Raw genomic sequence first — 14435 nt, 5'->3', positions numbered from 1 at the left:
TCCAGGTAAGGGTGTACGTGAATCCCCCTCCTTCTCAGGAATGCTGCGACTGTTGCCAGGTATTTTGTGAAGACCCTTGGTACTGACTTTATTTAGAAGGGCAAGACTTTGAATTGGTAGTGAACCCTTTGAGTATGAATCTGTGTGCCTGGTTTACCGGTATGTGCAGGTATGCGTCCTATAGGTTTGTGGTTGCCATGTAGTCTTCCTTTTGCAGGAGTGGGATTACCTCCTGTAGGACTGTCATTTTGAAATGTGTGCGGATGAATTTGTTTATGAATCTGAGGTCCAGGCTTGGCCGTAGCGTAAGGTCCTTTATTTATATCAGGAAGTAGTGTGAGTAGTTTCCTTTGTTTAATTCCTTCTTTCGTACTCTTTCTCTTGTATGTTTTTGCAGGAGTTCTTTCACGCCTTTTTTAAGTTGTACCAGTTCTGTTTCCTGATATTTTTTTGTTTTTTTGGAGGGTTTGGTGATGGTAGGGTACAGCAGCCATGGCATACCACATTTAAAACCCAATTGCCTGTAGTAATTTCTTCCCATTGTTGTGGGTATTCTGCTATTCTGCCCCCCACTGGTGTTCTGTGCGGGTTTGGGAGTACTTTTGAGTCCCTTGGCTGTTCCTATGCTTCTGGGTGTTTGGCCCTTTGCTCTCCCTTTTCCTCGAAAAGGCTGTCTTGAGGGGTATTTCCGTTGCTGGTACCTGGTCTGTTGGACAGTTTACCGAGTACTACCCTGCGGGTTGTTGTTGCTGCTGTTGTGCTGACACAAAGGTTTCCCTTCCTGTGGGTCTTCTGATGGTGTCTCCTCCCCTTAAGAAGCTGCATCTATATTGTAGTGCCCCCATTGCCTTTGCTGTTTTGTTTGCTTTTTGGTCTGCTGCAAGGACTCATCCACCTCCTGGTTGAATATAGCCTCTCCAGTGAAAAGCTTGTTTATGATGGAGGCTTGTACCTCGGGCTTGAACCCGGATATTCTGAGCCAAGCATGTCTCCATAGAGTTGTCCCTGTGCACATTTTTTTGCTGGCTGTGTCGGCGGCGTCCAGCAAAAATTTTAGGCAGTCGCTGGCAATGGTTTTGCCTCCCTGGATAATTGCCTTTGCCATTTTCGTGTCCCCTTGCAGAAGTTTTTATATGAGCTCCTCGATTTCGGCCCACTGTTGATGGCCATATCTATTGAGAAGGGTGTCTGAGTTTGCTATACGCCATTGCGTTGCTGCTTCCCCATCCATCTTTCTCCCCACCATGTCCAACCTCTTGTTTTCCCTTTCAGGAGGGTGGGCCTGTAGAGATGTGTGCATTGCTCCTCCTTCTTGCTGTTGTGAGGATGATAAGAGTCCACAACTATGTTCCCTTGGATGTATTTGGGGTCCTTTTGGGAGGGTTTGTATTTTTTCTCCACCCTTGGTGTCACCCACTTAGGCCTCCCTTCCCTGGTCCAGAATGCTAGCTAACATGGGTGGGATAAAGGATTCCTTTATATGATGGCATGAGGGTTTCTAATAGGAAGCAGGACTCTCCCTTCTCTTCTAGTAAGGGTACTCCATATGTGTCCGCTGCCCTCTCCACTAGGCTGTTGTAGCATGTGATGTCGTCAAGGGGCAAAGGCTTTGAGGGGTAGTTATCGGCCTCTTCTTCTGGACTCTCTGTTTCAAGGTTATTCCAGTTTTCCTCGAAACTCCCTGTTGCTTCCTCCCCTTAGGGGTCGTGGAACTCATCTTCTGCCTCTTCTTCATGAGGCTCAGGAGTTGCCGGTGCTTCAAGTGCAATTTCTTCGTCCTCAACGTCTGTGGTCGTTGAGGGTTCTGGTGAAATTCAAAATTGTTTCAGTGCGTCCTCTAACTCCTTATTTGCTGCAGGGGCCCTGCCATTTATGCCTCTATTTGACGCCTTTTCTTCTCCACCTCCGATGCCTTTTTATGATGTATCGTTGATGGTTGTTTTTTTGGTGTTGCTTGTTCTTCATCCGATGGCCTGGGGTTTCTTTCCCCGTGGAGGGTTTTTCCTGTTTCGGCGCCCGACCTTCTTCAGTATCCCTGGTCTGGGATCCGTGGGGCTCTCTTGTTCGTGGCTGGCCTTCGATTGTAGCATTTTGTACGTCAAGGCTGCCTTGTGGTACTGTTTAACTTTTGTGGTTTTCTTACGATGTCCTTTGTCGATTTTTCTTCACCTATCGTTCCTTTTTGCCATTCCCTTTGAGAAGTTTGATGTCTGACCCCCCATGGCTTGAATCAGAACCTCCGGCCTGTTCTTCTTTGCCATTGGATAGGCCTTGTTTCCTCAGTGACTCCTGAAGTTTCTGGTCACTGGATGTTAAACTGACACTGAGACTCGATCCTGGCTCTCCAGTTCCAGTCAGCAGCTCTGAACAGTAATGCCAAATCCTAAGTAGAGGGAGGAAGGGAGGCAGGCAGCCAGGCAGAAGCCATACGAAAGCTCATCGCTGCGTGGTGTGCCTTTCTCTGCCTTCGAAGTTCTTTAAGAGTTTTGGGTACAATAGGGGCACAAGCCTCTCAGCCCTCGTCTCTGTGGTCTTTTGGCAGGCAGAGGTTGCAGATTTTGTGCGGGTTTCACTGGGAAAATTTGTGGTGTCAGTTTGGGCTGAATTTAAATGAGGTGTTTTCCATGACCCCTACTTGCTTCATTCTCCTGCCACATGTGGATTCTGTCGGCGTCCTCTTTCGGGGAATGCCCTCTCTTCCTGGTCATTGTTCACTTCCTTTGTTCAGCGATATCCTCTCAGAAATAAAACTTTGGTTCCTCTTGATTTTTTCAACATTGTCTCAAAAAACATCAGAGCTCCTCCTTTTGCTTCCAGACCCGATGGCGGAAAAAATAATCTGAAGATGGCTACTACACACAGGAACTTCCGGAGCGCCGTCTGACGTCATGCAGGGGACGGACCAAACAGTAGTCGACGATGCCAAAAAAAAAGGGGGGGGGGGGGGGTGCAATTCTGGACCCAACCACTAGATGGCAGAATAATGCACAGCATGTGAATCCAGAAAAGTATCATTCTGCAAAACATCAGTTACATTACACAAGGTCACATGCATTGTTCATAGGCACAGGGAAATTAAGTGATGTGCCCAGAATCACTGGATGCTGAACTGACATTGAGACTTGATCCTGGCTCTCCAGTTCCAGTCAGCAGCTCTGAACAGTAATGGCACATCCTAAGTAGAGGGAGGAAGGGAGGAAGGGAGGCAGGCAGCCAAGCAGAAGCCATATGAAAGCTTAGCTCATTATGGGCTTGAGGTTCCAGCAGGACCATGAGATGTGCCAGGATTCAGGTTCGCGCTTGGCTTGAGCTTTCAGTGGCTGACCCATCTTTACCTATGTAGTCTGGACTTCCAGTTCAAAGACAGGGATGCCAAATAGAAGTAAAGAGCTTTAGCCAATGGGTTTGCCTAGGCTGGAAAGAATGGCACTAGGTTGGAGTGATTCCTGCCCTTGCCACACACCACAAAGCTAGAATTACTAGAATCTCTGTCTATCACTGAAATGGTGCTGTGCAAGACATTGGACCAGCAGAAGCCATCTTTACCAGAGCTTCCAAAACTTTTTAGACCTATGACCAACTCCTCAGTTTGACAAATGTTCACAAGCCACCTAGCTTTAATGGACAAGAGGTAGCTGATTTTGTTTTTAATCCAATAAAGCACTGTGTGGTAGTGCATTGTTATTTGCAGACAACACATTTTCCACTCAAATGGTCACTAAATTTGCACAGACGTATAGATAAAACTTTATTGGACACAAATGATCATGTCTGGAAATTGGGTATCTGTAAATATTTGTTTTTCTGCATCACAAAGTGAAGTGTCTTGATTTATTCTGATCCTACTAAAATCTGTTTCTGTCACAATTCAGAATTAACAAAAAAATTGCTACATTTTGCTTTCCTAACTGCTGAATGTGTAAAGTTAATTTACAGGGATTTACAGTTTGTTGTATGAGAACAAAATTACATCCTTCATCTTTCCTTTTACACTTCATGTACCCCAAGAAGATTGTCACATAATTAACTGTATTTTTCTTCCTCTGACTGCAAAGTGAGAGGAATTCGTAAGCACCAGTCTCTGTGTTAAAAAATAAGAAACAGAAGACAGCCTGACATTTAAACTCTTTCTTGAAGCGCAGCAAATGTAACATGATAAATGCAGAATTTAAAGGTATTATTCATTGCCTGGACTTTGGCGACCCCGTAAAAAACGGCTCACGACAGAAACACTTATCTATACCATACAGCCCGATCTCTAGAGCCCAATGGCCTTTCAATCAGCAGCCTCACACTGTGATAGATAGATAAGATACTTTATTGCCTAGATTAATAAAAACTATTGCAATATAAAACATGTAAAACATACTACAAAAATAAAAAGTTAACTCTTAAAAATGCCTGAGGGCAATTGAAATCGAGGCTGCCTAAAGTCATTGTCGGGCTCATTACAGTAATTAATGTATCTGCATCTACGATCCTAGACGGGTTTTATCCAGATTTCGAGAGAGAATGGGAAACATTTAAACTTGCATTTATAATTTGACAACTAAGACATTCTATTTTTTTATGAGACTGCCTGTTCTAAGAGAAAAAACATTTGTGAGCAGTATACTCGTAAGTCATAGATGAAGTTTAAATCTGCAATCTTGAAACATGATAAGACATTTGAGCTGTTTCCTTACGAGCTGTTGTCCGTGGCACTATGCATGTCAAGTAATTATCTCAAGTCCGCCTTATTCCGTTTCTTATGGAGCAGTTGTAAAAACGTTACCCCCCTGCAGCAGAATGGGACTGACTCACCCTTGAGCCAAATTATTACCACCGGTCTGCAGGAGCGGATATTATTGGTTAGAAAATCATGTTTTAGCAGCTTCCTTCTTTCCGGTCCTAAAGCTGGACAGAAGCAAAAGGCGTGCAACAATGATTCCTGTTTGTAGTCGCATAAGCGGCAATTTTGGTTGGTATACTGATCTTTCCAGGATAGGTGATCGTCTTTGGTGTTGAAGAATCCCATATTATAAAGCAAAAATGTATGTTTCATTTGAACAGATAAGTGCTAAACTAGATAGCCTTAAGGGGACATAATTGAATAAGACCCCAAGACTGCCCAAGCATACCGTCTTCTCGCCAAGATGGCCTTGTCTGTGATGAGCAAGAGGGAGCCGACAGCGATGTTGACTAATCTATTAAATTCGGGCTTCCCCATGCAACATTTCCATGCTTCTTCCATTCCCAGGCTATTAATAACCTGGTTTGGGTAACTTCCTCTAGTTCAATTCCTATTGCAAAGCTGTTGCGCCTGCACTTCTTGCCAACAGGAGTTGAGTATGGAGATGTTCTCTGCAGACCGTAGCCTCCATGATGCCTTAAAAAAGGCGTCCTGTCGCTGAAAAATCTGTTTTTTTAAGCCTATCTCCAATCTAACCTGGGCCGGGGAGGCACTTTTTTAAATGTTAAAATCAGCCTTGTATGCTTTAACTTGACTGTTGTTTAATGCACGTATCTCCCGACCCTCCAATACTTTGGTCTTATATCAAATGGCTGGAAGCAGCTGTGCTGACATGATTTTTAAGAGATGGGACCAACTTGAACAATCCAGCTTCTTCTTGAGCAGCTTAAAGCTATATGTTAGATAGTGGGCCTTTGAATTGATCAACAACAGGTGGTGCTTTAATTTCAGGCGTGGTTCGAGGTAGACTCCTAAATATTTATATGACTGCACCATCTCCACTTTGTTCCCTCCCAGGTACCAATTGAATGGTTTATAATTTGCCTTAAGGAGCTTTATCAGTTTTGTTTTGCCCAGATTTATTTCTAGGCCTAGCTGGTCCATAAAAGTGTTAAGCCCTGAAAAACTCAGTTGCAGGCCTTGTGGGGTATGACTCCGCAATAAAATATCATCAGCGTATTGTGGGCACCCGATGTTCTCTGGACCTAAAGCCGGGGGTGAGACTATTTACCTGTGCTGCCATGCAACCAAGGTCTGCCAGGTATAAATTAAAGAAAGTTGGAGCCAGAAGACAACCTTGCTTTAGGCCAGATTTTGTGAGTATTCTGTTTGTTAATCTTGAACCATCGCCGATTTTAACCTGGGCCCAGGTGTCAGTGTAAACATCTATGATGTCCCTTAGCAGGTTGTGCGGGATACCCCATATGGCCAGCTTGGACCACAACCTTTCCCTGGGAACCTGGTGAAAGGCTGATTTGAGATTGATGAAACATGCGTATGGGCCCAGCTTCCTGTGGCTGGCATTTTCCACAATAAGGGAAACGGCAATCAGATTTGATGACGTTCCCATGCCTGCCCTGAAGCCCTTTGAAATCTCGGGAATAGCTTGTTTTCATCAGCCCAGGTTTGAAGTCGTTGTAACAAACAAGGGCTGTATAGCTTGGCTTCCACACCGGTGAGGGCTATCAGCCAGTAGTTTGAAGGCAGGGCAGGGTTTCCGCTTTTATATATGGTATGTATAATGCTGCCTCTCCATGATTCTGTGATCCGGTTGGTGTAAGCGATGGAATTAAAAAGTGGCAAGAAATACTATGCCCAATATTCTGGATCGACTTTACACTCACACTGTGAGGTAGAAACATTGTTAAGCATGGAAGGTACATACAGGATATGGCACAGATTCACAGTGGCCCTTGAATCTAGCTTTTGACTCCTCCCAACCTCTTAACATAGGTGCAATCAGTAGGATCACCCAGCCCATGTGTGCTTAGGGGGCTGGCTTTGCAGGTAAAAGAAAGTGTGATGTGTCACTGATGATGTAGATGGTGCAGTCTTTCTGGAGATGTTTCCTTTGGGAATGATTGATATTCACAATCACAGACCTCTTAAACTGGGTTTGTCCATTCCCAGGCATTACATGCCGAAAGGCTACCACTGGTTTTGCAAACAAGGATCACCGGGGCTGCTCATGTTTGAATATTTTGAATATCCCTCTCCCCCTCTGGATCACCTGAGTTGTTAAGATGATGCTGAGAGGCCTCTGTATCTTAGAAGCAGATGCAGAAGCAGGAGAGTCCCAGTACTGACAAAAAACGCTAATCCAGAAAGCAGATCAAGCTGTCTGAAAACATGCCAACTTGTTTGTTTGGAGGGGGGGGGGGGACCAAAAAAAAGAGTAACATGATGTTGCTGTGTCTCCTGGTGAGTGCCCCATCTTTATATATATGGTGTCCCATCTTTAAAAGTAAACAGCTTCTATTACATTGGAGTACATAAAACCAGGGCTACTGGAAATATGGGTCAGGAAAGGGCCAAATTCTGTGGCACGGTTGCGTAAATTATGCAGAAAGAAAAGTCAAATTATGTGGCATAATGGGACACATTTTGTAATAGTTTTACGTCATTATTTTGTCATTTTTAAACTTGGTAGAACTGTCTGGGCATTGGTTACACCTCAGTAGTACAGTTTAACACTCAAAATAAAGCAGTAAGCAACAGAATGGTGACCATACCAGCTTTGCAAATAGCCTTCCACTGCGCAGCAGCAAGTGTGGCTACATTTTAGTAACATTTGAACCATTTAAGATAGAATTTTTTTTTTGTAAAATCTGCAGATTATGTGGCAGATGAAGGGTTATGTGGCAAATATGGTAAATCTATAATTATGTGAAAATCGCTGCAGCTGCACAATTGCATAATTCCAGTGGGCCTTCATCAAACAAACCCTTGGAACGTGTCCATGCCTTTGAATATCTAGGCAAACGTTTGTGTCATGAATTATTACGGTCAAAACAACTGAAGAAGAAGTCACAGAAATAAGTTAAAACTTAAGAGTTGTCCTTAGATGTAAGAAAAACTTTAGCAGTGATTCTAAAACATATACTGCAAGTATTTCTTATCAAAGTAGCAGCTGAGAGTTTGTACGGGGCAGTGCAGCAGTTGTGACTTTGTATGGAGCAGAACTCTACAGTTACGGTTGAGTCCCTGACCTTTGAATAAATGCTTCATACGATGGTTCCTGGTACACCAACAGAAACACTAACATGGGAATTGGTATAACCAGTATTGAGGTCACGATTCACTTATGCCCTGCACTGTACTGGGGCCTGCTATGGACAATCTTGTGATACAAATTTACTTAAAAATACTTCTTGATACCTCGAACAATAGCAGCCTAAGAAATTTGATTGGCTGCGATATATCAAACGGGCCTTTAGGAAGATTGGATTGACCGACTATTGGAATACTCCGAGCCTGAAAAATCTAGTACTGTGCCAATCAAAAAATCGTTCAAGAAACTGTCCTTCAGGACTCTTGTTAAAAAAAAAAAAAAACAACCAACTGGTAAAGTGAAACTGGTGCTACGGTGTCTCCAAGTCAAACCTTCAAGTACGTATGAACTTTACATGAAACGTTTAGCACCTGAGTTAAAGAGAAGTCTGTACAAACAAGTTAGACTAGGAACCTTACTGGGTTTAACCTGTGTAAAGAACCAAGGTAGCAGTTCCTTTGAACTCTATACTGGAAAAGTAACACAAGATCTTACAGACAGGCTTTAGACTTGTGCTTGAGGAGTGACTTAACATAGCTTATTCTCTCAAGTGGCTTCTTATGTCTCCTCAGCTTGGAAATTAACGAGATAACATTTTAACTTTCCATAGACTCTCAATTCTGTATATTACTTGTTTAATTGATTCAAAGCTGGCTTTTTATAGAACTGCTTAATTATATTTTGTATGGCGTATTAGCTGGAACAAATACATTTTCATTTGAGTACACCTAGCTTCTATTTTGTGTAAAAGTTAGTGCTCGCCATCTTCTTTATAGCTAGGCAGTGCTCAATTTGCACTCAGAAGGATGCTTAGCGTTCACTCTACCACCCAATGTTTATATGTGGGTAATGGAAATAGGGGTGCATCATTTGACGCTGTCAGGTGATTCCTAAGGGTACATTTTACACCTTTCTTCTTATATAAAAGAGGTGCAATCTGCAATGAGTTAAGTCCCCCTTTTTTTAAAGCGCCTAAGATAGTGAAGTGGGTAATTAGGTGGGTAACAGACACAATACATGGCCTCACAATACATGACCTCAGCTGAGTCCAAAGGAGATTGACATTTTTACTCTGGTTAATTATCAGTTCACCTACCTTCAAATTCCCTTGTGTAGTGAAAACCCGCTCACACATAGTACAGGAAAATGGCTTTTCCTCGGTGTGGATCCTTTCGTGGATCTGCAAAGCATTGACTGAAGAGAATGTCTTTTGACAGACTGGACAGAGGTGAGGCCTGGAGTTGCTCTCAGCAGGAAATGGCATCACAGATGAAGGTGGGAATGACCGCAAAAATGTTGACATATGAGGCAGGCCAGATGCTTCTGTTTTTGGCGGCACCTCTGAAAGCACATGGGCTGCTGGAGATGTTCCCTCTGACCGAGGCATAGACAACTGCACTGAGGATGCATGGGCTGGTGAAGAAGACTCTGTTTGGGTTTTTGACCACTGTTCTGAGGATACCTGAACAGGGCGAGGGGTTCCTACTTCCTGCATATCCAGCTGTAGCTCTGATACTGCCTCTGCTGGTGGAAGGGTTATTGCTGCCTGGGTCTTCAGCTGCAACTCTAAAGGTGATGAAGCTGGAGGAGGAGTCATCACAGTCTGGGCTTTCTGCTGCAGCTCTGCTGGTGTATGGTCTGGAGGAGGTGTCGGCGCTGGCTGGTACTTTGACCACAGCTCTGGTGCCACCTTGGCTTGCAATGGAGTTATTGCCGACTGGTGCTTTGACCAGAGGTCTGACGCTGCTTGGGTCGGTGGAGGAGTTATCACAGGCTGGGGTTTTGTCCACAACTCTAGCGGTACCTGGGACAGTGAAGAGGCTACTGCTGCCTGGTGTTGTGGAATCAGCTCTGGTGCTACTTGGGCTGATGGAGAAGTTATTGCTGGATGATGCTTTGGCCAGTGTTCTGATGTCCCTTGGTTTGGAGGAGGGGTTCTCGGTGGCTGGGACTTTGTTAATAGTTCTGGAGCTACTTGGGCACATGGAGGAGTTTTTGTTTCCTGTGGCTTTAGCCACAGATCTGATGGTGTCTGGGCTGGAAGAGGAGTTATTGCTGCCTGGGGCTTCTGCCACAGTTCTGACAGTACCTGGGTTGGCGGAGGAGTTACTACTGCTTGGGGTGTAGGCTGTAGTTCAGAAGATGGCTGGGATGGGGGAGGTAGTATAGCCACCTGAGGCCTTGGCCAGAGCAGTGATAGTGTCTGAACTGGGGGAGAAGTTATCACTGTTTGAGATTTTGGCCACAGGTCTAATGGAACTTGGGATGGCAGAGGAGTTATTGTTGCTTGTGGCTTTGGCCATAGCAGTGAGGAAGCCAAGGCTGCTGGTTGTGTACCCAATGCCAGGGATTTCTGTGTTGCAGAAGGAGGAGATCTGCCTACCCCTGGATGGTTCCTCAGCATGTGGCTAAGGAGACTATTTCTCTCTAAGAATCTCTGCTTACAGACGGGGCATTGGAAGAGTCCATCATTGCTGTGGCCCTTTATATGCTGTCCTAAAGACTCCATGGTAGGGAAGGAAGCTGAGCAGATATAGCAGGTAAAATTTGCAACCTCCTGCATTTTCTCTCCCAGAGTTACTTGGTCCTCATGGTCTACACTCCGAGACTCCAGCGACAATGGTGTGCATTCATGTTCCGGAGTTTGCTCCATTGGTTCTTCAGCTTCTTGTGAGCCATCACTCTGGGAAAGGTTTGTAAGAGCTTCTATAGCAGTAAGCTCATTAGGCTTGAAGCTTTGTTGTAAATTAGAACACGATTCAGCTGGAATTGTGTCTGTAGAAGCAGTGTATGAAGGAGGGCTGCCACAGACTGGCAGGACTGGTGGAAGTTTTCGAGAAGAGCTCATAGCCACTTGGTCTTCGTTGGAGATGGATATAGTGGCCTCTTCTCCGAGGTTTAAGATATCAGATTCAGCTGAACCCTGCAATTTTTCGCTCTCTGATCCACTTGCCTCTAGTGAGTCTTCGTCTGTAGCACCCTCATCTGAGAAATCCTGCTCAGGAAAGCTTTCATCTAGGCTGGGTGCCTTGGCACCTGTCCCATCTGGCATAACCCCGTTGGGAATCTGGCCCCCTAAGTGCATTCTGATGTGCTGCTGCAGCGTCACAGCATTTGTGAACTTTTTCTGGCAGATAGGACAAGAGTTCTGGGCTTTTTCTGCTGGACTTGATTTGTGGCCAACAAAGTGGGCCTTGAGGTTGCCCCTAGTGGAGAAGGCGCGCCCACAGATCTTGCACTTGAAGGGTCTTTCTCCACCATGCTGACTGTAGTGAAGCCGCAGGGCCCTGGGACAGCTCAGAACTCGCAGGCATATGATGCACTGGTTTGGATTGCTGGCCTGCTTGTCAATCTTCTCAACCAGCTGCTGAAGCTTAAATGTCTCTGAAGAGCCAAGTGGGTCAACAACATATGGAAATGGAAAGCTACTTGCTTTGAAGTGGTTGGCCAACATAGCCCAGTTTGGCAAGGAAGTTGCCAGCTTGCCAAGTTGCATTCGACTGCTGCTGTTGTCTGCCAAAACCTCCTGGCCAGTTGGTGGAGTGTTCTCATCAGCTTTGCTCTTTGCACCACTACTTACACTCTTCTGCACAGTAGAAGTTTCCCCTGGCTTCATGAGCATAAATTTATTGAAGGGTGGAAGGGTCTGACCGGCAGACAGCAAGGTGAGGCTCTCGGTGGCTGACAACGCTGAGATAAGTGGTTTCTTCTCTGCCGGCTCCTCCTCAGATTTCTCAGGAGGCACAGACATTCCATAGGGTAGTCCGTTACCATTGAGCATATAGTCCAAATGCTCAGGAACAGGATGTGGGTTCATCTGGATGTGAGGGTACTTGTCTTTATGTCGCTGAAAATGCACCTTTAGATTGCCTCGGGTAGTAAAGCGATTGCCGCAGATGTTGCACTTGTAGGGTCGCTCACCAGTGTGAGAGCGCAGGTGAATCTGCAAGGCACTGTCACTGCCAAACACCTTGGCACAGAAGCGGCACTTGTGCCTGCCAGAGGACTTTTCCTGGAGGCTTTCTGCATAGGCTGCCTCTCCATTCTTCTGCTTTAGAAGGCTTGGGATTGGCTCCACTGCCCTGGCCCCTAGGAACATACTCACCTGGGGGCCCAGGATCCCTGTTGGGAAAGCTGCATGTGTTGAGAGCAGCTGGCTTTGTGGGGAAGTGGGCAAGGAAGCAGGGCTATGCAAAGATTTCTCTTCAAAGTGGGGTAAGGTCTTTGGCTTCATATTGGGGATTGCAGGCAAGCTGCGGTCATTGAAAGGGTTCCCCAGTGGGTTGTACAGCTGAAAAAAGGCTTGCTTGGGCACCTCTGGTGCTGGTACAGTCTTGGCCACTTCAGGTACTGGAGTCAGCTTGATGGCACTGAAGGCAGGTGTGCTCTTGCTGCCAGCCCCAGGTGGAGTAGGGGAAGGTCCACCACCGGCAGCCAGTGGCACAGCCGGTTGAGCAAGGGATCCCAACATTAGCACCTGTCTGCATATCTGCTCCGTCATCTGCATCTGATGGATCTGCCTTTGCTGTAGGACACGCAGCTCCTCCAAGATCATTGGAATATTGAGAGGGGTACTTGGCGGTGCTCCCCCCGGGGTGGTATCATGTGGTGCCTGTCCGATCCTTGGGCTTGTTGCGCGTTCCTGATTCAAACCACTGCTGGGGGAGAGAAAGGGCTGTGAGGACCCAGAATCCTTGCTTCTGGGGTCTGACCAATAGCTTCTGGAGCATCCCATTCTGGGAAAGCCAGTGACACCAGAACTCTTGCATTCCCCATTGGTTGGCGTGGCCCCCACCCTTGGAACCTGCATCTCGGGGGTCCCAACGATCAGGCCTGGGCACTGTGTATCTGCAGCCTTAAATGCTGCACCTGCTTCTGGAGGTTTCACCCGCTGAAGGGTCGCTGGAGTGCCATCTTCCTGATTGGCTACAATCACGACCACCGGATCATTTACTGGACAGCGATCCCTGTGCTGAACTAGGTCTTCTTGGTCCTCAAACTGAGCACAGCATTTGGTGCAGACCTGCAACTCCTCATCAGCAGTGTCTCCTGTAGAAATTGAGAAACAGACCAATAAAACCAGTGATTATTCAAGAAACCTTCAAGATTTTAAAGACCATGTTAATGTACTGTCAATGCCCATCTTAAAAAAACTGATATTCAAACAAAATATTGGAATTATAGATAAATTAGCATTGACATAAAAGATAAAAAACATTGATGTCCTTGAGATCAAGTTTTAAGATGTTGTGCAAACACAGCATGCTACAACTGACATTCACGGGGATGTCCTGCTGTACGCCAGAATACCGAAAACAAAAGAATCTGTGTAAAAATGTATTCACCTAGTATATGGACTACTAAAATGCTATAGATAAGTATAGATTTCCTATACTTAACTCTACATTTATGTACATGGACAACATACGTATATATGTTCACGGTACACATGTGGAGTTGGTAATGATAATTCTTGGTTTACCTATAAATACTTACATTCAAGATATTGTGGTATCAATATTCTAGTTCCGATATTTTTGTAGGACGATATTCTTATTGTATAGATTCTGACAACAATCTTTTTTAAAATATAGGGAACACACAGACACCAAAACAAAGTGGCCATATCTGTGCATGGTTACTAGAGATTTTTTTTTTATGTTTCGTTGAGTGACAATTTGTGTTGATTAATTTAAAAATAAAATGAGTTTCGTATTGCTTCATATCTTTGTAGTGTCTGACGAATACAGGTGGGTCTCCTGTTTGGTCAACTAGATCGGTGGTTGTCCAAGGCCGTACCTATGCAGACTGGTTTTTAGACTGCATTGCAAGCCAGGTAAATAGCTATGATGTGCAGCCATGACGGTTTGTATGTTCTAAGCTAACTTTACATGAATGCTGCTAAGGTGTGTATTGGGATGGCGTGGGGAAATGATGAGTTGGCAGTGCTCTGCCAACTATATGGCACAGTTATAATGTTATGTGTATAAAAGCGTCAGGTATGTGACTAGTGTACCGAATTAAGGGCCATATGTACGAACACCTTTTCCCATTGACACAGAATGGGAAAAACCCTTTGCTACATCTGGCCCTAAAAGTGTAGTTGACAAGGTGATCGGTAGTGAGAGTTTCTAGGTGGAGGGCTCAGCTGAGTGTCAGAATTGTCCTCTGTATGTGAGTAGTGAGGTCTTTCAATTGTGCACTCCAAGGGTGGTTCTGTGTCTGGTTTTGAGTGATAACTGTAGCTTAGCGCTAGCTAACTAAATGGCTAATCTTAGGAAACCGATTGGGTGGTCTGGAAGAGGCAAGGTGGGTGCAGACTGTTGATGAGAGAGTGAAAAATAAAGGTAGAGTTAGAGAAATTGACTCAGGGTGAGTAAGTGCCCGCCTGTCTGTCTGGTGATGGAATCTGGGCCTGCTAATGGATTAAAC

The 14435-nt window shown here is 45.1% G+C and overlaps 1 protein-coding gene across 3 annotated transcripts in view; it reads right to left on the bottom strand.

Moving 5' to 3' along the window:
- Positions 1-14435, bottom strand: part of SALL2 (spalt like transcription factor 2) — a 193606-nt gene that overhangs the window by 35250 nt on the left and 143921 nt on the right. For all 3 annotated transcript variants that reach the window (XM_069238261.1, XM_069238260.1, XM_069238262.1), the window contains exon 2: positions 9100-13052. In XM_069238261.1, the coding sequence (XP_069094362.1) occupies positions 9100-13052 (3953 nt within the window). The remainder of the gene's footprint in view (positions 1-9099; positions 13053-14435) is intronic.

This window comes from Pleurodeles waltl, chromosome 6 (assembly GCF_031143425.1).
Source record: "Pleurodeles waltl isolate 20211129_DDA chromosome 6, aPleWal1.hap1.20221129, whole genome shotgun sequence".
In the NCBI taxonomy this organism is placed as follows: Eukaryota; Metazoa; Chordata; class Amphibia; order Caudata; family Salamandridae; genus Pleurodeles; species Pleurodeles waltl.
The sequence above is the reverse complement of the archived record's forward strand: the minus strand, read 5'-3'. Positions and strand labels throughout refer to the sequence as shown.